The sequence below is a fragment of the Oncorhynchus mykiss genome, chromosome 14, assembly GCF_013265735.2.
Source record: "Oncorhynchus mykiss isolate Arlee chromosome 14, USDA_OmykA_1.1, whole genome shotgun sequence".
Taxonomy (NCBI): Eukaryota; Metazoa; Chordata; class Actinopteri; order Salmoniformes; family Salmonidae; genus Oncorhynchus; species Oncorhynchus mykiss.
This window is the reverse complement of record NC_048578.1, coordinates 9,485,675-9,511,205: the sequence shown is the minus strand read 5'-3', so window position 1 is coordinate 9,511,205 and position 25,531 is coordinate 9,485,675. Positions and strand designations below refer to the sequence as shown.

The 25,531-nt window shown below is 43.1% G+C and overlaps 2 protein-coding genes across 3 annotated transcripts; one reads left to right on the top strand and one right to left on the bottom strand.

The window, feature by feature from the left end:
* Positions 1–247: 247 nt before the first annotated feature.
* Positions 248–7,012, top strand: LOC110488750 (probable G-protein coupled receptor 101). Its single transcript, XM_021561096.2, has 2 exons — positions 248–611; positions 1,244–7,012. The coding sequence occupies exon 2, from the start codon at positions 1,356–1,358 to the stop codon at positions 2,697–2,699; it is 1,344 nt and encodes a 447-aa protein (XP_021416771.1). The 5' UTR covers positions 248–611; positions 1,244–1,355; the 3' UTR covers positions 2,700–7,012.
* On the bottom strand, positions 6,816–24,875 carry LOC110488749 (transmembrane 9 superfamily member 2). Of its 2 annotated transcripts, XM_021561093.2 has the most exons (18): positions 24,546–24,875; positions 22,431–22,498; positions 22,245–22,338; positions 20,961–21,088; positions 20,548–20,677; positions 20,149–20,276; positions 18,059–18,170; positions 17,842–17,921; positions 17,138–17,243; positions 16,926–16,973; positions 16,385–16,517; positions 16,086–16,205; positions 15,774–15,831; positions 15,415–15,574; positions 15,078–15,229; positions 14,806–14,917; positions 14,345–14,516; positions 6,816–7,832 (listed from the first exon to the last, which is right to left on the bottom strand). In XM_021561093.2, the coding sequence occupies exons 1-18, from the start codon at positions 24,678–24,680 to the stop codon at positions 7,765–7,767; spliced, it is 2,004 nt and encodes a 667-aa protein (XP_021416768.1). In that variant the 5' UTR covers positions 24,681–24,875; the 3' UTR covers positions 6,816–7,764. The 2 variants fall into 2 exon arrangements, with proteins under 2 accessions (XP_021416768.1, XP_021416769.1); XM_021561094.2 differs by lacking the exon at positions 16,926–16,973 and having other exon boundaries at positions 6,817–7,832.
* Positions 24,876–25,531: the final 656 nt, after the last annotated feature.

The window sequence follows — 25,531 nt, the reverse complement described above, 5'->3', positions numbered from 1 at the left end:
AAAACCAACTCCATATTAATTCCCATGATTTTGGAATGAGAGGTTTGATGAGCAGGTGTCCATATACTTTTGGTAATGTAGTGTACATCGATCTAAATCAGGATTGAAATTTGAATGCATGGGGGAAGTTAACCATGCGGGGATTAACCAAAGATCCTTTGCATTTTGCACAAAGAGAAAATGGGGCTAATGTAGCTGATTACAGATGAGCAGCTATCAGTCTCACAAGGCAGGTGTCGTTGTTTTATGACAAGCTCGAATCGACTGTGTATAGGGCTAACCCACTATCAATGGGTAAGCGCAGTATTTCTAGTCCGTTAGGTTTGATCTGTCATGAAAATTAACAGTAAAGAGCAGTGGAGGTTATATGCTTGTGAAAATAAGATGCCCCCGCTGAGTGAGTGATGACAAGCCGTGGGGAGGCTGCTGACATTGACGATACAGCAGTGACTGACTAAAATGGGAGCGCGGCGAAGCAATGACAATCGAACCGTATCAATGGGGGAACCAGCGATCTGGTGCTGAGGAGAACGGAGCATCATCACCGACCAAAACACCAGCCTACAGCATCTCAACAGAATCCGACACATAACAAAGATGGCCATTTCAAGGTAAAACGTATATTCTCAGTGATATTTTTGTTGCTGTTTGGAAACAATGAAGAGCAGAAGATACACTATCAATTGCATGTCTACAATTGATTGTATGGGGACATCAGTGAGCAAGGAGGAACAATGGAAATTCGGAGGGGGTTGTTTGAATCCTTTACCTTCTTCATTTCAATTCGCCTATGTTTAAAATATATATTTATTTGCATTTAAAGTGGCGTATGTATTAATACTGTGTCTCGTGAAATTGTGGATTTTGGTCCGTGAGATCAGTAGCCTAATGTGTCTGGTGATTGCGTCTCAAATTGGCACAGGCAAACTCATTGTGATACTCTCTTTACATGTCTAATGCAGCAGTTACAAAGAACAATTGCCATAAAACAAATTATACAAACCACCCAAAAAATCAATATTAATTCCAGGTTGTAACAAAATAGGAAAAATGCCAAGGGGGGTGAATACTTTCACAAGCCACTGCATGTGTGCAATGGTCTTGCAGCTAAATGAATGAATTCAGTGTGAAATGAATCCGCCTCAACAGTGTAGTCCTTTAGAATTAGAGTGTGACATGTTATGATGTTTGAAAGCCCGTTTGAGCTTGTGCTTTTCTCTTCTCTGTCATCCTCTCCTTCAAGATGGAAATTCGACTGACAGATAAAAAGGACCTGTGAGACGTCGGGTGGAAACTGGGGACCCTGTCGGAGCTACAGCCACACATGCTGTCTCCCTCACCCCACCAGCCTCAGCATGCCCACTTCCGAGGCGCCCAGTGTGGGCAGTAACTCCAGCACCGTGCCCTGGGACCCTGGTTCCTCTGGTCCTCCTGGCCCCACAGATTGGCCGTCGGTGGCCAACAGCATAGTGAAGATGGTGCTGATCTCAGCCATTGTGTGTGTGTCTCTGTTTGGTAACGTGGTGGTGTTGTTGGTGTTCCAGAGGAAGCCTCAGCTCCTCCACGTGGCCAACCGCTTCGTGCTCAACCTCCTCCTGGCAGACCTGCTCCAGACCGTGCTGGTCATGCCCTTCGCCATCGCTGCCACTATGCCCGGCGTGTGGCCCCTGGACGCCCGCCTCTGCCAGGCCCTGGTGGTGCTCATGCACCTGTTTGCCTTTGCCGGGGTCAACACCATCATCGTGGTGTCGGTGGACCGTTACCTGGCTATCATCCACCCACTGTCCTACCCCACCCGTATGACCCCTCATCTGGGCACCAACCTCATCGCATGCACCTGGGTGCTCAGCCTGCTCCAGAGCACGCCACCCCTCTACGGCTGGGGGGCCATAGACTTTGACCGCAGGCATAACGTGTGTTCTGTGGTGTGGTCCTCTAGCCTGTCCTACTCAGCCCTGGTTGCCACGTTCTCCTTCTGGCTGCCTGTGCTCATCATGCTGGGCTGTTACTGGATGGTGTTCAGGGCAGCAAGGAGGCAGAACGCCCTGGTGCACCCCATCCAGACCCACTCTAAGTCCCAAACTAACCAGCCTCCGGACCCCCAGGCCCCCTGCATCGGCAGCCCTCAGCGCCTGCCCCAACAGCCACCCCCACCCTTGGACTCCTTCTCAGCCGGGGGGTACCCCATTCGGGGCAGGCACAGACGTTTCCATTACCACTGCAAGGCAGCCCGGGTGGTGTTTGTTATCATGGCATCGTACATCCTGAGCATGGGACCTTACAGTGTTCTCAACACGATGTCCATTCGCTCCAGTGCTGCTGTGCCTCCATGGCTGGCCTCCCTAGCCCTGGTGCTCTTCTTCTTGCAGTGCTGCCTCCACCCCTACATCTACGGCTACATGCACCGCAGTGTGAGGAAGGAGTTCCTGGCCCTACTGTGTGGTCCACTCTGCAGGCAGGGCCTTCTCTTCCACACCTCTGCACAGGACAGCTGCTTCACCGTGACCGACGGACGATCCACGCAGCCCCATCTGCCCAGCCTGGCTGCCCGCGTCTGCCACCTCCGCACCTGGGAGGAGGGCACCACCACGGAGGCTACCTCCTCCACCATGGATAGGAGGTCCAGGGACAGCCGCAAAGACACCACCTCCACCAGCCTGAGCTCTGAGAGAGAGCTCACCGTCCACACCACCACGTAGTAGACAAGTCTACAGCGAAACAGCCTGGGAGATGGGTTGAACTGTTTTTCGTGTGGCAGTTTTCCCCTCCAGTGAAGACATGGTTATTCAGCATGGCTAAACTTGAGCAGATTTGCCTTCTGGTCTACAGGGTTTTCCATTCTGACAATAGCTATGTTTCCATGAACTTGTCCAGTAATTTTTTTTGTTGACGTTTAGAAAGTTTGCATAGTGAGTTTCCATTTAAAACAAACTTATGTCGATAAAAACAGCTGTACGTAATGACGTCACAACGAATAAAACACGTTTTCGGGAAAAACCTATAGTGTCGAATAAAAATGAAGTGGTTGAAGTGCTTCCATGACCCGTTTAGGCAAATTGCGCATTAATAAATTGTCGACAGCCTAGAATAATTGGGTGGTGACACTTGCATCCAGCCAACCAGAAAATCTATGTGAAGCAATTCAGCCATTCTTGAAAGTCGGGCCAAGGATCCTGCAAAGAAACAATTTTTTTATAGTTAAAACATTGATTTAGCAGGCTGTAGGCATTTAGAATTCAAATGTGGAGTGGCGCTTCATAGTGCGTGTTGAAATCAAAAGTATTTGGCAATACATTTTTCAGAAAAACACAGTTTCTATCATCATTTTTTGCAATAAAGAAAGTTTGACAAAAGAAAACTCCACCCCTGTTGAATGGATAAAAAGGTTGTCGATCTGAAGAAAATGTCTCCTATATCTGCCGTTTCCATTACACATCACAATGAGACCTGTCCTGCAGTGTTTTCCTTGAAAAGCCATTGTTAGTTCTCCTACTGTTCAGTTATGGTTGATGCGTAATTTTGAGTGTTTTCTACCCTCAGAGAAAAATCTATGTCAAACATCCACGAAACAGATCAGTACTATCATATCAAATTGAAAGAACATGCCGCAAATGTATTTGACTGTTCTAACCGTTGTTACAGACCACAAACTCCTCATGGTGACAGCTAATTATGTTTGTCTCCTGTGAGGAGTATTACTACTCACCCTGCCTGTAGTGCAATAATATTGTAACTGTACTGTATAATATAACACATGATGTCAAGGAAGAGATGGCTGAGAGGGACCTAAATGACAGGTGATTCATGTAATTCATGAATCTGATTCACTAGTTTAGCAGCAGAATTATCACAACTAGCTACCTATCATATGCACAGTTGTCCTTCTGCATTTCCAGAATCTCATCTACTATCCCCATTTATCTCTGTGCCCCATTACTCAGTAAGATTATCTCTGTGCCCCATTACTCAGCAGTAAGATTCTCTGTGCCTCATTACTCAGTAAAATTATCCCTGTGCCCCATTACTCAGTAAGATTATCTCTGTGCCCCATTACTCAGTAAGATTATCTCTGTGCACCATTACTCAGTAAGATTATCCATGATTATCCCTGTGCCCCATTACTCAGTAAGATTATCCCTGTGCCCCATTACTCAGTAAGATTATCTCTGTGCCCCATTACTCAGTAAGATTCTCTGTGCCCCATTACTCAGAAAGATTATCTCTGATTATCCCTGTGCCCCATTACTCAGTAAGATTATCTCTGTGCCCCATTACTCAGTAAAATTCTCTGATTATCCCTGTGCCCCATTACTCAGTAAGATTATCTCTGATTATCCCTGTGCCCCATTACTCAGTAAGATTATCCCTGTGCCCCATTACTCAGTAAGATTCTCTGTGCCCCATTACTCAGAAAGATTATCTCTGATTATCCCTGTGCCCCATTACTCAGTAAGATTATCTGATTATCCCTGTGCCCCATTACTCAGTAAGATTATCTCTGTGCCCCATTACTCAGTAAAATTATCTCTGATTATCCCTGTGCCCCATTACTCAGTAAGATTATCTCTGTGCCCCATTACTCAGTAAGATTATCTCTGTGCCCCATTACTCAGTAAAATTATCTCTGATTATCCCTTTGCCCCATTACTCAGTAAGATTATCTATGTGCCCCATTACTCAGTAAGATTATCTCTGATTATCCCTGTGCCCCATTACTCAGTAAGATTATCCCTGTGCCCCATTACTCAGTAAGATTCTCTGTGCCCCATTACTCAGAAAGATTATCTCTGATTATCCCTGTGCCCCATTACTCAGTAAGATTATCTCTGATTATCCCTGTGCCCCATTACTCAGTAAGAGTATCTCTGTGCCCCATTACTCAGTAAAATTATCTCTGATTATCCCTGTGCCCCATTACTCAGTAAGATTATCTCTGTGCCCCATTACTCAGTAAGATTATCTCTGTTCCCCATTACTCAGTAAGATTATCTCTGTGCCCCATTACTCAGTAAGATTATCTCTGATTATCCCTGTGCCCCATTACTCAGTAAGATTATCTCTGATTATCCCTGTGCCCCATTACTCAGTAAGATTATCTCTGTGCCCCATTACTCAGTAAAATTATCTCTGATTATCACTGTGCCCCATTACTCAGTAAGATTCTCTGATTATCCCTGTGCCCCATTACTCAGTAAGATTATCTCTGTGCCCCATTACTCAGAAAGATTATCCCTGTGCCCCATTACTCAGTAAGATTATCCCTGTGCCCCATTACTCAGTAAGATTATCCCTGTGCCCCATTACTCAGTAAGATTATCTCTGTGCCCCATTACTCAGTAAGATTATGCCTGTGCCCCATTACTCAGTAAGATTAAGCAGCCTGCCAGTGTTGCCAATAAACTCAGGGTGTTATGGGGACTGTGGAGTGCCCATGCATGTCCTTGAAGCCTCTTGAGCCTGTGAACACCACTCTCTCTGCCCCTGTACCGTCTGGTTCCCTTTCAAAGCACCTCTTGTTACTGAGCTGTGCAGTGTCTCATTGACTGTTCCCATCCACTACCAAGGGAACTGCTCTAGACAGCCTTCTGAGAGGTACACTGTTCATGTTTGCCTTAGCCAGTTTGGCTCTCTCATCTCAGAGGTTCAAAGGAGGCCGGCTGAGAGCTCTAACAAAATCCCCATCTTGCCTGAATGCGGCCATGCGTCATGGTAGGGCTCCACTGACTCCATATTTGCCCACTTTGCAGCTTCTGTAAAGCGTAGATAGTATTAGTATACCATGTCAGTATTGGTGTTACTTTATCTTTGCACTTTAGCAGAGCATAGTGCATTAAGTATCCATCGATATGAAACAGGTTGCAATGTACTGTAAACCATTACCAGGGATTTTATTCATGTGTCGACCTCAAAATATTGGTTAAAATATTCAATACGGTAAAATGTACATAACTCATACAAATGTGTGCATATTGATTCGGAAATGTATTGCTCAAAGCCATGATGAATGTACAGTATATGTAGAGATCAGTCTCTGACCATGGTCTTGAGGAACCATAACGGTTGGTTTTCATAGTACCTCAAGTGAAATTGTTCAATCTAAAGCAAGCTCGTCACAGACCTGTTGGTTACCAAACTGGAGCATGGTGCTGATATTGTGTTACAGTAGTTCTTTTCAGCATTGGTTCTTCTCTGTTCTGAGTGGAAGTCCTTCAGCAAGTGTAATCTGTATGCATGTTGAGAGGCTGAAGTGTTACGTATGAGTGAAATAGACTCGAGTGCTGAGAACCTCAATTTTCAGCTATTTTGTTTAAAAGGTAGTTGACTTGGAGAGAGTTGACAATAGACACTATTGTAAAAAGTACTGTGTGATATGTTTCCTGTTGAATATGTCATAGTGAAACTAAAGTAAACAACATGTTTTATATGCAGTCCTTATTTAAAAACTAGAGATGTGTGGATTTCTATTGTGCTTTTTTTTTATAGTTCAGAATTTTCAACATGGTCCGAGGATGTGTTCATTTATAAAAATTAATAAAATGTGAGTTGACAACGCTGAACAGAACTCCTTTAATGCAATGTCAGTAAGAGTGATGCTTTTCCTTTAAAGAGGCAATCCGGCATTTGAAAAACAAAGAGGCAACCCAGTCAAGTGTTTGATTCTTGAAGAATATATGCCTGTATATCATTCATTTAAGTAAAAAAAAAAAAATGTATGTACCAATCCCGGGTTGCCTCTTTAAAAAGGTGGGAAAATGTTCAAATGACATCACCAATTCCATCTGAGTATAGAGAAAGTGAAAATGCAGTAGCTCTTGCCAATGAATCAAATGTATTTATTATTTGTAAAAACATTATCACCTTAGGCGATGACTCCACACTGCTAAAAAGAAAGAGCTGCAGTAGTTTTATACATATTAGTTACAGTAAGTTACCTAATAAGAAATACTGTAATGCATTTGCGTAAACTACCAACTTGCTTCCTCCTGTGCCGTGTGAGATATTTAAAAAAAAATATATATATATATATATGTCGATGAGTCATACGCTTGGGCTTACATTTCCACTGTTATAGCAAATTAATCTACCACGTGCTTCATAACCACGGTTGCTATTTATTCTTATTTTCATATAAACCAAAATAATAAGAGAACAAACAGATTATATCATGGCATGGTCATTTATACGGTAAACTATAATACAGGCCATTAATGGTTAGGATTCTATAGCCCCAATCAACACCTGTCCAAACAGATATAAAACAAACATTCAACATTTTATTTTTTAAAAAGGACAGTTCCATATAGGTCACATTTTTAAAGTATCAACATTTATATATTCTCATTACAGCAGAGTTTTTGAAAAACAAAACACGTAAATAGATGTTTGGGGTTCTGAGAATATAAAAGCAAAATAAAAGTACGTATTTGATTTAATTTAGAAAGGGAAAATAAAAGCATTCCAGCTCATCCTTCACCACCCACCCCTATGTAGTCGCCCGTTCAATTAGATGTTTGGAACTAACCTGGAGGATCACGGCGCAAGTCAAATCAAACATCACTTCATCTTAGGCAGACGGTAAAAGCAAAAAACAACGACAGCGACATATCAAGTTTCCAAGCTTAAAACAAAGGAAGGCCTTCTTCAGGTCTTTTCTGAGATATGGGATGGTTTCAAGTCAGAGTGTATTCAAAGGGCTTCCTTTCCTCATAACGGTCCACTGTAAAAGCGCTGCACTGGGAGAGCAGGGAGGCTGGCCTCCTTCCTTTAGTCCACCTTGACCACACTGTAGATTTTATTTACAAACCAGAAGCAGGCAAAGAAGCCAATGGTACCTGCGAAGAAAGGACAGGGTTTAATTTCTAGAGGGGAAAAATTGTCTTTAGACACACATTACTGCTGTATACAAATTACACAGTGTACATTACACGCAACATAATACATACAAAGGGTCACGTTAGGACACCGAACTTGAAAAGAAAAACATTGAATTTGTAATCTTGCCAGAACCCACATCAGCCTATTGAAACACCTGGGTAAGGCAGGGAGGTAAGGCGCGTGTGGCTTTTGAATGGGATGCGGTTTCATCGACACAGGGATGATTTTAGCAGTGAGACGTGGGGCGCCGTGGAGCGCAGGGAGGAGGGGAGCAGAAACGAATGAATAAAAACACAAAACTAATGAAAGCTCTCAGGGCGTGGCACTTTAGGAGCATATGCTCCCAAAATAACCCTGGCGTCACATCTTGTAGCCGCCCGGCTCGCTATCTCACTCAGCACCACCAAATTCTCCTCCTTTAAAAGACTGATCAATTCCGACTGAAAGAGGTGGCTGGAAAAAAGAAGATAAAGCCACAAGTCTGCCAAGGCAGTAGGCACCAACCAGCATTCCGTTTGGCAGAAAGAAATCAAGAGATAGCTCAGTTTGTTTCAGCTCCTCTCTGGAGAGAACCCAGTAGATAAAATGTTAATTGGGCAAAATCCCAGGAGATGAAGAATTCGTCAAACTCAAAGCCTGTATCTGACATCTCAATGGGGGCCGTACAAGAAACTCCCGGCTTTAGTTTTGATCAAAGTTTAGAGGAAGTGAAAAGAAATAAGAAACGTCTTTTCTTTTTAAAAAAAAGGCAATTAGAAATAGGGCAGATTAGGATTATTCAGATGAAGACCCTGAGCGGCCGGGGGAATGAAGATCTTTTTATTCGATTTATTTTCGGTAGCGATGATCAGCCCTTTCCAATACTGATTATCCCAGTCTTAAGATAGGGTCTGACACTGCTCCAGCAATACAGGCTACTTATTTGGCCTTAAAATGCCAAGTTCCTATGAGGATGTCATCATTAAACCATAGGCCGACTATGGAAAAAAAAAAAACGAATGGCTTCAGTAGTAGTTTTGTATCGACTTTCCTTACATGGTGTCCTATTTCACATACAGTGGGGCAAAAAAGTATTTAGTCAGCCAATTGTGCAAGTTCTCACACTTTAAAAGATGAGAGAAGCCTGTAATTTTGATCATAGGTACACTTCAACTATGACAGACAAAATGAGAAAAAAAAATCCAGAAAATCACATTGTAGGATTTTTTGATGAATTTATTTGCAAATTATGGTGGAAAATAAGTATTTGGTCAATAACAAAAGTTTATCAATACTTTGTTATATACCCTTTGTTGCCAATGACAGAGGTCAAACGTTTTCTGTAAGTCTTCACAAGGTTTTCACACACTGTTGCTGGTATTTTGGCCCATTCCTCCATGCAGATCTCCTCTAGAGCAGTGGTGTTTTGGGGCTGTTGCTGGGCAACACGGACTTTCAACTCCCTCCAAAGATTTTCTATGGGGTTGAGATCTGGAGACTGGCTAGGCCACTCCAGGACCTTGAAATGTTTCTTACGAAGCCACTCCGTTGCCCGGGCGGTGTGTTTGGGATCATTGTCATGCTGAAAGACCCAGCCACGTTTCATCTTCATTGCCCTTGCTGATGGAAGGAGGTTTTCACTCAAAATCTCACAATATATGGCCCCATTCATTCTTTCCTTTACACGGATCAGTCGTCCTGGTCCCTTTGCAGAAAAACAGCCCCAAAGCATGATGTTTCCACCCCATGCTTCACAGTAGGTATGGTGTTCTTTGTCCTCCAAATACGACGAGTTGAGTTTTTACCAAAAAGTTATATTTTGGTTTCATCTGACCATATGACATTCTCCTAATCTTCTTCTGGATCATCCAAATGCTCTCTAGCAAACTTCAGACGGGCCTGGACATGTACTGGCTTAAGCAGGGGGACACGTCTGGCACTGCAGGATTTGAGTCCCTGGCGGCGTAGTGTGTTACTGATGGTAGGCTTTGTTACTTTGGTTTTATTTGCAAATAAATTAATTAAAAATCCTACAATGTGATTTTCTGGATTTTTTTCCCTCATTTTGTCTGTCATAGTTGAAGTGTACCTATGATGAAAATTACAGGCCTCTCTCATCTTTTTAAGTGTGAGAACTTGCACAAATGGTGGCTGGCTAAATACTTTTTTGCCCCACTGTATTGGGTGTGTAAGACAAGGCGCCAAAGAGGGCTGTTACCATGTCAACCCTTTGTCCATTTCTAACTGTTCCACACCACAGTAAGGACTGAGGGAGGCAGCTCTGTTCATCACAGCATTGTTGTGTGTGGACACGAAGTAAACGCCCACATTGCTCTCATGGTACACAGCTATATATTTTGAGTGCCAGCGCGGGGAAGTTGCCATAACAGCCGTAGTCAGGGAGAATCCATGGCAACTGGTAAATTGGGCGCTGCCTCACATCAATTTCTAGGAGACGAAAGTCGCCATCTCTAAAATGAATACCTTTAGGATGATTAACCACAGATCAAGTACTACAAGCAGCAATGCCTAATACGTCCGTTACTTGTTTGCTGATGACCTAAAAAAAAAAAAAAAGAGGCGTGTGCTCCGTTTTAACAGTGCTGATAAAAGCTAAAGTCCAGTCAAATGTCTCACTGAGGAGACCAGGGGAGGGCCTGTTGATCTTGGCTAACATGTCAGGTCTGATGAACACTATATGTGCACATACTGTACGTTCGGAAAGTATTCAGAACCCTTTAATTTTTCCACATTTTGTTACACCCTTATTCTTAAATTGATTAAATTGTCCCCCCCTCTATAAAAAAAAATATATATTTATGGAAATATCACATTTACATAAGTTGGATGGGGAGTGTTGCTACACAACAATTTTCAGGTCTCACCAGAGATGTTAGATCGGGTTCAAAACTGGGCAACTCAAGGACATTCAGAGACATTCCAGATGGACAACCATCTCTGCAGCACTCCACCAAATCAGGCCTTTATGGTAGAGTGGCCAGACAGAAGCCACTCCTCAGTAAAAAGCACACGGTGGTCAGCTTGGAGTTTGCCAAAAGGCACCTAAAGGACTCTCAGACCACGAGAAACAAGATTCTCTGGGCTGATGAAACCAAGATTGAACTCTATGGCCTGAAAGCCAAGCGTCACGTCTGGAGGACACCTGGCACCACCCCTACGGTGAAGCATGGTGGTGGCAGCATCATGCTGTGGGGATGTTTTTTCAGCGGCATGGACTGGGAGACTAGTCAGGATTGTGGGAAAGATGAACGGATTAAAGTACAGAGAGATCGTTGATGAAAACCTGCTCCAGAGCGCTCAGGACCTCAGACTGGGGCGAAGGTTCGCATTCCAACGACCCGAAGCACACAGCCAAGACAACGCAGGAGTGGAACAAGTCACTGAATGGCTGGGCCACTCAAGGACACAGCCCAGACTTGAACCTGATCGAACATCTCTGGAGAGACCTGAAAATAGCTGTGCAGCGACGCTCCCAATCCAACCTGACAGAGCTCGAGAGGATCTGCAGAGATGAATGGGAGAAATTCCCCAAATACAGATGTGCCAAGCTTGTAGCGTCATACCCAAGACAAGGCTGTAATCGCTGCCTAAGGTGCTTCAACAGAGTACTGAGTAAAGGGTCTAAATACTTACATACATTTGGATTTGTTTTTTATTTTTAATGCATTTGCAAACATTTCTAAAAACCTGTTTTTGCTTTGTCATTATGGGGTAGTGTATGTAGATTGATGAGGGGGAAATGTCAAGGGAACTGAATACTTTCCGAATGCACTGTATAATGCACGAGCAGGAACATGGAGGTGACCAGAGAGCAGGGCTGAGTGCTGTTACGCCACAGCTCCTCTGACCAGTTCCCCCCCATACGGTTGAGTGAGAGGGGTTTACTGTGTAGAACAGTCAGTCTGGCCTTTCTAGACCTGACAGAGGGGAGCCTTGTCATGTCACCTCCCTTCTCTCAGCATATGCATGAGCTGCTCAGTGCCAGACTTGGCACAGGAACCAGGAAGAGGCAAAGTCACTAAATATAACCGATTCAAAACACTGGTCTGTTTCTCTGCAGTATAAATTACCACATTTATACTACATTTATACTACACACTATTCCTTTAACATTATGATCAACCATAAAAATGTCCTTTATTTAGTCTGTTTCAAGGATCCACTCCAGCATCAAAGACAACTTAAAGACGTTGCTGGAAATCAGAGACATCTGCAGTAAAAGTTTTAAAAGGTTACATTTAGCACAGTGTAGCTGTACCATGGCCTCATTTCTATTACAGCATATTGGATGACTGTCATTCATATTCCATTCACCCAGTTCAATGTAACATCGATATATTTAGGCTACTACATGATACTCAAAATGTCCCTATACCCATCATGAGGTTGCTACAACCTAGCCTATGAAAAGTTTACAACGTAGGTGCACAGGTCGATAGAAAAAAAATGTTTAGTAATCAAGGTTACAGTGACACAATACCGCTTTGCACACTATTGCCTGCATCTAGCTGATCTTGGGTGTAATCATTAGCCCAACTGTTGCAAACAAGAGTTTCTATTGCACAAATTTAGGTATGTTTATCCCCGTCTCATTCAGTTTGCTTCCATTTAATAAATGTTTATGTTTCGGCAGAATTAATACACCCCTGATCACAGTTCATTTTCATAGCATCCACATACAAACAGCATGATCCCTTTGATCGTTGTATAATTCCTTCTCGTGTCTACACGAGAGCGTGGCCAAGCACGCATGGGGGAAAAGGGAGTACAGGAGGGGGCTGAGCATGCACCCTTGTGAGGCCCCTGTGTTGAGGATCAGCGAAGTGGCGGTGTTGTTTCCTACCTTCACCACTTGGGGATGGCCCGTCAGGAAGTCCAGGACCCAGTTGCCCAGGGCGAGGTTCAGACCCTGAGCTTAATGATGAGCTTGGAGGGTACTACGGTGTTGAATGCTGAGCTATAGTCAATGAACAGCATTCTTACATAGGTATTCCTCGTCTAGATGGGATAGGGCGGAGTGCAGTGCGATGGCGATTGCATCGTCTGTGGATCTACTGGGGGTGGTAAGCAAATTGAAGTGGGTCTAGGGTGTCAGGTAAGGTAGAGTTGATATGAGCCTTGACTAGTCTCTCAAAGCACTTCATGCTGACAGATGTGAATGCTACATTTAGTTTTGTTATCTATGCTTTCTTGGTTACAGGAACAATGGTGGACGCAACACATCAGGTGTCTGACCAGGCAAAAAAAAAATTACCTTCATATCATAACTGCTAGCCTCTACACACAGCCTACATCGTTTTCCCCACATTAGCCAATGTCATAGTCAACATAACTACAAGAACAGTTACACCAAGGGGCCCCAGTGGCAATAAATTAATAAAACCAAAAGCTTACCTTGACTTGGAAGAGTTCCAGTGTTTGATAGCCATAGCCAGCTAGCTAACATAGATAGCATCCCTCTGAGTAGGCTAAACTAGCTGCATTCATTAGCTAAGTAACTGAAAACAAATATATACAAATATAGCTAGCTCCTCCATTTAAGAAATGAATGTTAAAAACTGTCAACTAAATCCCCCCATGCTAGCTGTACCTTATGCTTTCAGTACTAGATTCATTCTCCAATCCTGTGATTGGGTGGACAACATGTCAGTTCATGCTGAAAGTTTAGTATAGTTCTCTAAAAAGGATAACTTTAATGTCTCACTATTTAAAATGTTTCTGAAATTCACTGAGGATGTTCGCTCCTTCTTCCTCTGAGGAGCCTCAACTGAGCTGTACTGCCAGTAAAACCAGAGGAGTGACACCTGTCACGGGGGAGGGGGGGGGGTTGAACCAACAAAAGTGGCGCAACACTAGTGCATTCCTAGGTTTATGCCGTCACTGGAACAGGATACGAGTTCCTGCATCCTTGTAAATGTGTACATGAATGGGCCAAGCTGCCCCTTCTGACGTTAACCTACTGGGATTCTTCAGAAACTAACCAATTCCCATTCCCCATGCAGAAACATAAGATCAATAAAGTTCATATTCAGTTTAGAGTAATTAACACGTTGAGCCTATTTATACATTTGACCCTTTCTGTTATACACATGTTTTACAGTGTTCAGTTTGTGACCTGTCAATATGCAGGTTGATGGTCACTAAATTTGGAGCTGGCTGTTGGATGGACTGTTCTCATCTGTTGATAGTGAATGATGTGAACTGGAGGTACCGGGACAGAGAACACACAGATAGCTACTACAGAGGACCTGTCACTGTCATTCATAAAACTGCAAGCAGCAGCACTCTGACACCCAAGTAGTTGGTGTTGAAGGATGGCCAAGTTTATGCCTCTTAACCATAGTCCGTGAACAAACAATAGGACGGGTCTTTGCAACTTACACATGGTAAATGTTTCATTGAGGTGACGCCAACCTGTTTCAGTATCACAATCAAAACCTGGCTTACGCAGTGTTCCCAGTTCACTCACCTGTGAAGAGGAAGAATATGAGCACCATGATAGAGGTGTAGCCAAAGTAGAGGATGGTGCTGGCGGCTCCTACGATCTGCAGCTTGGAGAAGAAGTAGTGTACAGCGTAGACAAACAGGTAGACGGCCGTGAAGCCGCTGGTCAGGAAGGAGCGCCACCACCAGTGGTAGTCCTGCAGGAAACAGGGCTTAGGTTAGGCTACAGACAGTGGCAGTCTGACTGTAAACAGTCAAACACATTATCATTAGGTAAGTAGTAAGCCAGCAGTCGAAATTAAGTCATTGTGATGTCATTTCCACCCATTTCGCCCACTGGGAAGTCCCAGGAAACTCTACCCTGGAAAATGTTCGTAATGTTATTTCGTAGTACACCACAATCCACATCTCAGTAACTTAACACCTAAATGTTTCAGTAGACCGTTACTCTGAGAGAAAGACCCGTGAACAGTAGTTTCCTCTCACCTCTGCACACAAGTGGAAGTAGCACAGCAGGATGGTGGCCTCAGAGCAGGTGATGAGGAGGATGATGAAGACCAGGAAGAGGAAACCAAACATGTAGTACATCTGGTGAGACCTGGAACAGAAGATTACATAAAAATAAAAAAAACTTTATTACATCAATCAATCAAACAAGACTCCCAGCTAAGCAGGTGAGTTGCTTCAACCACAAAGATAAGACACACATGGTCGGACAGATGGCAGACACACAATTGTATTAGTTTTTTCCCCCCTACCAGATGCTGTTGAGGATGAAGAAGAGCTGGATGAAGATGCAGCCGAAGGGCAGGATGCCCCCCATGACGATGCCGGGGACAGGCTTGGTGAAGAAGGACTGTTCTGGGATCTGTCTGGGGATCTGGTTGGTTCTCACTGGCTGCTCAATGGCCTATAAAATGGAGCAAGACAGAGAGGTGTGATCACTCACCAAGACATGGAAAGTTGTACGCAATACAATTTTTTTTCTCCTATGGAACGTATTAATAATCCATCTTAAAGTAGGACTGCTGATCTAGGATCCGTTTTGTAATTGAGATTACATGGACAGAGGGGGAGGTCTGATTTTGGACTCACAGGTTTCTTGAAGCCGAAGTAGGCGCCGACGAAGGTGAGGGGCACGGAGATGCCAAACCACAGAGCTAAGATAGCCACTAGCGTGCCGAAGGGGATGGCAGCCGACGATCCCTCCACCCACAGGATCAAGTTCATCAGGAAGAAGTCTGCAAATACAATCCTGGGGCGGGGTCGAGAGAAAGAAAGGAGAGATGTTAACCTTCTGTACACATCTCCCTGTTAAAAGGAGGAGAGGGTGTCAAATGAATGCAGCTATGGATTCTACAGTATGAGTCCGTCATTGTAAATAAGAATTTGTTCTTAACCGACTTGCCTAGTTAAATGACTTTATTTTTAAAAAATGAGAACAGCCGACCTACCCTGGACACAACAGTGCTGTCAACAGGACATTGGTCTTCCATTTCTCACCACCGAAAGCTGAGGACACACAGGAAAACAAGGGTTCAAATTAGAAGCTGTAAACAGGGCATACAGAATACAGAGACTGTTCAGGCAGAACAGAAATACATATCTAACTGAATGGTTGGATGGAACGTCATGGTCCTGAACTGATAATGACCTGGCTTTAGCATTTATATCGTACCTTTCTAAAAACGCAAATCTCAATTTGTTCATTCACGTGTGGTACGCTGATGTGTGTGTGTGTGTGTGTGTGTGTCAACGAGGCTTACTCTTGTAGAGGCGTGACGACACGTATCCTGCAGGGGTCCCGAGAAGAACCCACAGCACCACAGAACAGGTCATCAGAGCCCCTCGGTTAGCTGGAGACAGGAACCCCAAGCAGGCCAGGACTAGAGGAGACAAACCTACATCACTACACAGAAAACTCATACTACAGTTTTACAACCACTATTACTCAAGTCAAATAAGAGACGGTAATAACTACTACACTAAAGAAAAACCATTCTGAAGACGCTGTAATGCATTGGGAGTGCACATTGCTTATTAAATCTGAGGAAGAGTTACTTACAGAGGGTGATGAAGGTCATGATGAAGATCTGGGTTCCCTGGCCGAGGAACACAGAAAGCAGCATGCCCTTCCTGGGAGGCCGGAACACATCCCCGTGCACCTGCTTCCACCCAGACTCCTCCTGGGCATCCTCCTATTGGGTTAGAGTGAATCACAACCAATCAGAACGGTCAAAGTTATGCACATATAAATTGCTTTGTTACGGATCAGCCAAATCACCAAGAGTGAGTCATTAGCCTATCTTCCAGCTTGTCTAACACATGCCAGTGCAGCAACAAAAAAAACACATCAAGACACATGACATTGCCACATTAGTCAATGGCTGTAAAATATGGTGTAGACATGAACTCTCAGCTTAGCAGACAAACATTGATGGAATCTTTTTTTTTTTTTTACTCAAATGACTTGGCAGCTGTAAAATGATGGCCTGCACTACACCATATTTTAAAAGGTTGAAGTTTTATGACGCCTCAAGAGATGGCTCCCAGAAATCACAACACCAATCCCCAGTTTGTGCTCAAATGGCTTTCGATAAGCTTACATAGGATATGGATTTTCCTTGTAGTGATGGAACCTTTATCAAGTCTCCCTGTGAATGTGAAATGTTACAAGGGTTTCATTCTTGTGGGTCGGTAAGAAGCAGAACACACATGAACTTTTGGCAGACAAATCCTCTGCCATGTCCGTCTCACCCATTCACTCTTGATGGATTCATTTGCGTACAATAGAATACAATTGAATAATCTGGTTTACCTGGTCCACCTGGTTATACCTGGCGATGTCCTTGTGCAGGGTCCTTAGCATTATCATAGCCACCATGCCAGACAGGAAGAGCACGATGACCAGAGAGTTCATAATGCTGGAAAGAACACAGGTCATACACAATTAACATGGCTAACAGCAGCAGAGGAGCACCATATTCTAATCTACTGTATAACAGCACTGGAATGGGAATATTTAACGTGACTAAAGTTCCTATCACATTTAGAGCGAGCAACAACATGTTTAGCATATTTAGAGTTTCTGTTAGACACATGAGTTCCAGTGTTCTGTTTGTGACATTTAAGATGTGGGTTGATGGTCACTAAACTTGATGCTGCGTGTTATGGATTAAACTGATATCTATTGATAGTGATTGACGTCAGACTGGAGGTACAAGGACAGAGGACTTACTGATTCTTATTGTATGAAACACTGATTTTGTAGCAGCAAACAAAGTCACTACCTTTTGTTTTGACTTCCTGCAAGCTTCTCGGGCTGGTGTTTACAGAACATGTGTCTGCCTATTAGGATATACGGGCTTTCTCAGAGAAGGCCTGTTAGACATTTTCTCTACTGTAAGATTTGGCCGGGGTAGACCATCATTGTAAATAAAAATTGGTTCTTAACTGACTTGCCTAATTAACAATTATAATAAAAAGTATCTTAGGAGGGCTGTCTTGAGAGACCTAACGGACCTGAACCACTGGATGTTGGTGTGAGGCATTGAGACCAAAATGTAGTCCCATCTGGAGGCCCACTTGATGTCATTGTTTTCCTGTGAATGGAGAAAGTATTATTCGTAAAAGAGAATACTTCAATTAACTATGCTGAGGACCACACAAATTCAAAAATGGTGTACTTATATGTGCAAAACAAATCACTGTGGTTAATCGTTCTATGGGTCTAACATACCTCGAAGGTGACAGAGTAGGTGTATGTGATCTTCAAGTCACTGTCAAACTCTCCAGGAACCTCCATAGGAAGGCCTTCACATGTTGGTTTTTCAGCATCAGCATTTTTGATACTGTCAATCAAACAAACATAAAAAAAACCTTATATCTGGGCAAGCGGAACAGTTAAGTGCCGTCGCTTATTTTTGAATTCAATTCAGAGCATGTCGGTGTGTGTTTGAGGCCATAGGTTGGAATTCTTCTGAAGAATCTGATATTTATCAGTTTGCCCTACTTTGACACTAGAAAATCACGAGCCAAATCACCAGAGCGCACAGGTGTTCCCAAAGCATATCCTTAATCCCACGTGGGGAAAAATAGCACATCTCAGTATGGCTGGAGCGTAGTTCATAAAGCATGAACCATCTCAGTGACAGGTACATAGCCTTTATATGCTACAGTAATAGGCCTACTATATCTGAATGATAAATGTATATTCATCTCCATCGACCACTGCGTATTATGGCTAGTTCTACAGCCGGTAGTTCCCGGGGGTCACCTATTTTTTATTATGTAGACTAAATAATATTGTTGTTTTTTTTAATTGCAGCTGCAGCTTTTTTTTTTTTAAAGGCCTATCATTCGAATATTGTCGCTTTAAATTGTTTTTATTGTTGCGCACGCGGTCACAGTCTCAATTCCATTCAATTCATGTTCAAGGTTTATATTAATGACCTAGATGTCAGATGTCCTACCTTTGTGGGCAGCAGTCCGTTTTCCTGAAATACCAATTTGAATCGATTGATCAAGTGGTTATAGCCTATTGTTATAACCTGGCATACAGATTGATGCCATATCCAAGTTTTTATACGGCATATTTTATTTTAAATCATTTGAATAGGCTTACAACATCTGTAAAACGTTTTGCTTAGGCCTATATAAAAGTGTCCTGTTGTTCTGAGATATGCAACGTCGCAGTTGCTTTTGTGACAAGTATGCCTAGCCAGGGCTCGAAATTAAGGGCGTCACAATTCTTCTTCTTCTATACATCAAAAACAGACTTCAGGACAGTTCTGGGACGATAGATGCAAAGTTCATACAACCACCGCAAATCCCAAAAGTTTAAAAACGACAAGACTGATGGAACAGACATTGTGCTTGTTAAAATGTTGATACATTATTATTTCTGCACATTGTAGGCTAATGCGCAGCAATGCACACATGGCAATACGCGCAAATGTTCCATAATGCAAGTAGGCCTAGCGGAAAACACCATTCTAATGCGCACTGCACATGATAGGGGTTTCCTTTTTAGAGGCAAATATTTGCATGTGAATTTGCGGCTCAGTTGACAGCCGCATTCATCTATTTTAGTACGGTTTCTATACTTAGCCTATTAAAATACATGTCCTACACAAATCAAGGAACCGTCATTGTTGTGTTCTCTCTCCCAGCTTCATGGTTTAAAAGAGGCACATAATTCCAGTCCATACGACAGGCCTACAGTATGCATAGCCGAATCACCCGGCCCTGACCCCTGACCCTTTTTATTTATTTATTTGGGGCCGGCACTGTTGTAACCTAGTGCATTGTATTTATAACCAGCTACAACACAAAACCCTTTAAAAAGTATTATAAAAGGAGGGTGCTTTCAGTGCTTCATATGCAGAGTTTCATGTGTATACAGACGATTGCTAAAACTTAATTCAAGCACACATATTCATGAATATGGTTTAATGGTTTATATAATTAGGTTTGGACATTTGGAAATCATGCCATAACAATAGAACTGCCAATTAATTTACCTAATGATACATGGTGAATTTACGCCTGCCAGATACAGCAGTGGAAAAAATATATAGATTTTATTTATTTTTATTTAAAGTAGGTGTTTCGGCCTCCTCTTGTGATATGTGGAAATGACACTGATCAACAATCAAATCAAACAAACGTGTGGCAAACAGTTTTTCAATGAGTATAGGACAGTGCATATTCATAGACACCTACTGAAGCGTCGGAGACAATAAGTTCAAGAGCTGCTATTGAAAAATGAATACATCTGCTTACACACACACACAATTTCCTCTGTCTGGGTCTTTCTGAAGTTCTTACCTCTTGGGCTCCAGTGTGGCAGCCACCAGACGAGCTCCTCTCCACCCCTCCCCCTCCCCATTGTGGTAGGTGATTTTGATGGCCACGTGGTTGAAGATGTAAAACGTATTCTTCTTGTTGAACTCCGACTGAAAGCGATAAAGATGCCAGTCAATTACCACCAGATTCCATAGTGCATACGTATACTAAACACAACCACGTACAAAACAGGTCATCATTAGAGCTATTCAAAAAACAGCATGTCTCAGTCAAGGTCCAAACGTATGATGGTGTTATTATATTACTATAACAACACAGCCTGGCTTGAACTACAATTGCCATAGCTTCAAATCTCTGGCATTATCAGATTGATATTGGGCAACCATCCTGTATGCGAGACAACGTAACAGTATGGCTCACATTGATGACACAGGCATCTTTAGCCCGGCCATCGGTGGTGACGAGGCAGCCAATGGGGAATCCAGGATTGCAGTATTTCTGGCTGTCTTCCACATCATAGCACCAGGTGACTGGCATGTTGTCAACAATCCTGAAAACACACACATTTTTTGTTAAATCTAATTAAAATACTCTAAATACACTGGGGGGGGGGGGGGGGGGGGGGTCACTTGCAGGGTTTTTAGTTTAAACAAATCTGTCTCCTGTTCATCGATCTCGGTCTAACCAAAAGCTGTGCAAAAAAACACAGTCTTAACCCGTTGTATAGGATTAGTGTCATGCTAAGAGGCCCTACTATGCTTGGGGTAAGTGGAATGCTTTCTGTAAAATTACATACAATTATCTCAACTTATTCATGAGAAAGATTAGCTCACCAATGGTGCTGGTAGTTCAACTGCATTCCTCGCTTAAGGAAGTCCAGCATGTTCTTATCCTCGGGTTTTCCCTTCGTATAGACTTTGGTGCACAATTCCTGGCATTTCACATCTTTTTTGAATGAGAACTGAGGGAAAATGGAGAAGAGAGAAAAAAAAATAACTTTGTAAGACCTACTGGGTATAACAGGAAGAACAGGGCAGACAAGATAGCGTGAATAGCCGGTCTTTCCAGGAGTGATTTGACAACACAAAACAATGCAATCCAATACCTGAAAGCTGAGCCCAGAAGACCTTTAGGGTAATTAAAGCCCAGTGGTAGATCAGACTATGAATGAAACCTGCAAGGAAGAGTCGCTGTTTGCAGATGGACCTGCAAACTGCATTGTTAGGGGATCTGAAAAACCACAAATCAATGACGGGAAATATCATTATACTCTTAGGTAAATTGTTTATTTTTAGAGCACTATCAGTAGAAATGCTACAAATAGGGAGGTTCACTGTAGTGAACATACATCCTTTGTATTGCAAAAGGAAATAGCAAAATTGTATAATACTGGGAAAGATGGGTTAATCTGTGGACATCGGCACAATGGAGATAAGGTTAGAATGAAAATGGTGGATTGGCTGCCTGTGGGTGGAAATCCAGCAATTGCAGAAAGAGGAAATTAGGAATATATGTGTAGCCTAATTAGTTAACTACATGTGAGTGAAAATAGCTCCAAGTAGCAGTATTGCTGTAAGTATTATTTTAACCACGTTTTCTCCCCATTCCTGCAACTCCCCTACGGACTCAGGAGAGGCGAAGGTTGAGAGCCATGTGACCTCCGAAACACGACCCTGCCAAGTCGCACTGCTTCTTGACACACTGCTCAATTAACCCGGAAGCCAATGTGACAGAGGAAACACCGTCCAGCTGGCGATTGAAGTCAGCTTGCAGGCACCCAGCCCTCCACGAGGAGTTGCCAGAGCGCAATGGGAAATGAAATCCCGGCCGGCTAAACCCTCCCCTAACCCGGACGACGCTTAGGCAATTGTGCACCGCCTCATGCGTCTCCCACACACAGCTCGGGATCGAACCCAGGTCTGTAGTGACGCCCCAAGCACAGTGATGCAGTGCCTTAGACCGCTGCGCCACTCGGGAGGTGCTGTTAGTTGACTTCAATCAAGCGGGGATTAGAACGTACTCAAACAATTAATAGAACCCAAAATATATCTGCAATATTTAAAAGTGATCTACTACACCCCCCCCCCCAAGGAAGACATATTATGATTGAGTTCCACCTTGTATGGTGACGTCTCAATTCTCTCGCCAAATAGCACTTGGCCCAGGTTCTCAGACGGTCTCCTCTCGTTATCATCTTTGCAGAAATCAAAGCTGTGAAAAAAAGAGATGACAATGACTGAGCAATGATCCAACAAAAATAAGAGAAAGTAAAGACGTATGTGCCAGTCAGAGCAACTACTTACACATCATATTCATATGGCAGAACTGATTCCACTGAGTCCAAGCGATTCACAAATAGCTGGATGAGAGTCTGTAAGGAAGGAGAGAGGGTCTGTAAATAGGCAGGCGACAGTACAATGTAAAGGGAAGACATGGATAATTATTGGGTTGTCAGTATTGGTATTGTTTCTAGCCATTTCAATCTGTATCTTTACACACACAGGGGCCTAACATTTCTACTTAAAGAAATTACAATATGTTTTCCAATCCTTATTCTAGCTACAAACTTTACTAGTTAGCTATAGCGTAACTTACAACCAGGCACGGATTACCAATCTGAACAGACTTGTTCGTCAACCTTATGAAAAGATAAGCATTGCATGACTCATGTTTTTCTAGCTAGGTAGCCAGCCACTGAGCAGCCAGCCAGCCGTGGGGCATAAGCTGCTAGAGAGTTAACGAGTTAATGATCTTGGCTAACTAAAAATCAAGTCTAGTTCTCTAACTAGTGAACAATAATTGGGACATCGTCAAATATCGTATAGACCACTTCAAATAATGATATCAAAGTACATTGGTCGCGTACACAGATGTTATTGCAGATGAAGTTAAATGCTTGTTTCTAGTTCCAACAGGGCAGTAATACCTAGCAATAAAAACACACAATCCATAAAAACAACAAAATGTCAGAATACGTTGCTCGTTCTGACATTTTGTTGTTTTTATGGATTGTGTGTGTATATATACACACACACACAGAACATACATATAAATGGTGTGTAAAGATACATGAATAGAAAAGGTGTGTACAGCAGTAGTTATATAGGATGAGCCATGACTAGAATACAGTATATACATATAAAGTGGTTAAACCGGCATGTAAAAACTATTAAAGTGACCAGTGTTATTACTATGTACATAGGGCAGCAGGGTAGAGTACCGGGTGTTAGCCGGCTAGAACAGTGACTGAGGTTCAGGGCAGGCTACTGGGCTGAGGCCGGCTAGTGGTGACCGTCTGATGGCCTGGAGATTGAAGCGGTTTCTCAGTCTCTCCCAGCTTAGATGCAACTGTATCATCTCCTAGATGGTAGCGGGATGAACAGGCAGTGGCTTGGGTGGCTGAGGTCCTTGATGATCTTCTTGATCTTCCTGTGACACTGGGTGCTGTAGATGTCCTAAAGGGCAGGCAGTTTGCCCCCGGTGATGTGTGACCGCACCACCCTCTGGAGAGCCCTGCAGTTGTGGGCGGTGCAATTGCCATGCCAGGCGGCGATACAGTCCGACAGGATGCCCTCAATGGTGCATCTGTAGAAGTTCAGAGGGTCTTTAAGGGCCAAGCCATATTTCTTCAGCCTTCTAAGGTTGAAAAGGAGCTGTTGCACCTTCACCACGCTGTCTGTGTGAAGGGAACATCATTGTAAGTGATGTGCATAATGAGGAACTTGAGGCGGTTGACCCTCTCCATGCTCTCTTTGTGGATGGGGGCGTGCGCTCTTTGCTGTCTACTGTAGTTCACTATCAGCACCTTCATTTGGTTGATGTTTAGGGAGAGGTTATTTTCCTGGCACCACTCTGGTGGTGGTAATCAGGCCTAGCACTGTGTCATCCGCAAACTTGATCGAGTTGGCGACGTGAATGGCCACGCATTCATGGGTGCACAGGGAGTACAGAAGTGGGTTGAGCACGTACCCCACTTGTTACGTCAACGTTTTGATAGTTTAGCTTGTGAAAAGCAATAATAATAGCTGATAACGCCACATCTGTGTGGCGATGCGTTTTGTCCGAGTGTACCTCCGACTAACTTACATCGAGACGGTAAACATGTACATTCTTTAATGCATTCCTTGTTGTACCTAACTATGTTTGTCCTGTGCAAATGCGTTATTTTTTGGGATGCTGCTCTCCGTAGTACTTCCAACTCATCACCACTTAACTCCATTGTATCGTGGAGTTGAATTCTCAGCTAACGTTAGTTACAATAATAACTTACTCCTGGTGTCACTTGACTAGTTAACATGTAGCTAACGTCAGCAACGAGCTAGCTAGCAGGAAGGAGATAAAGCACAAATGGAACATTTATAAACTTCAATCTGAAAACATGAATATTTCAAAGAACACCACCATCCGTGTTAATTTACCTGACAATCATCACCTCCTTTACCTTCTTCACAAAAGCTCACTGGTGCTAAACCCGGAAGGTAGAATCCTGAACAAGTACTGAAGGCAACTAACGTGAACACAAGTACAAAATCCATGTCTATCCGCGTCTTCATTGTCCCGGTTTTGTTGCTAACTTAAATTCACTCGATGTGTAGTTACGTGTTTAATTATGCAAGGAGAAGTAACGTTAGCTAGCCAACTTGTCAGCCACTACGAAGACGGCCAGTTGAGTTTAGATGGGTAGCTAGTTAGCGTCCAACACGTCGTTTGTGTGATTGTCGTGAGGAAGAGGGAGGGGCGATACGTTTGATTGGTCGGTCTGTCAGAATCTTCTTCTTTGGTTTTATTGGCGAACTACACGCAAAACGTGTATTATCGTCACCAACTGGACGGCGGTGAAGAAAAAAAATCACTAGAAAAGTTAATTCCACTACAGGGAAGAGAAAATGTACAGGGTGGGACCTGAGAGGGTGGGACCGCACGATTCATTAATCCATGTAGCGCCTCAGATGTTACATCTTCTAATCATAGAAATACCTCAGCTGCAGAAACAATGATGTCAATCTTTCTTGACATATTTTACATTTTGCGCTGTGCTGTTTACCATCATTGCTATAAAAGTAACACAGTCCACTTTCTTCACATGTAGCATGCCTGGATCCTGCTGATGACACTCAGCCCTCAGTGCATGTTCTTCCAGACTCTTGTCTTCTCTGTTATTTTATACATCATTGGTCTTCTCGGTAACATCATGTAATTTGAAATTTAGCAAACTACCTAAATTCTTATTCTTCCATGCTTTCAATGTTCTATATTTGTATGTCTTATTTAGAAAGTATGCTGAATATCCCATTACATTAGGAAAACATGACATGTACATAAGAAAAACACAAAACCATCTGGATCCTTACTATCTGGGGTCCTTGGGGCGGTATTACCACATTGAAGTTGACATTTAAAATTG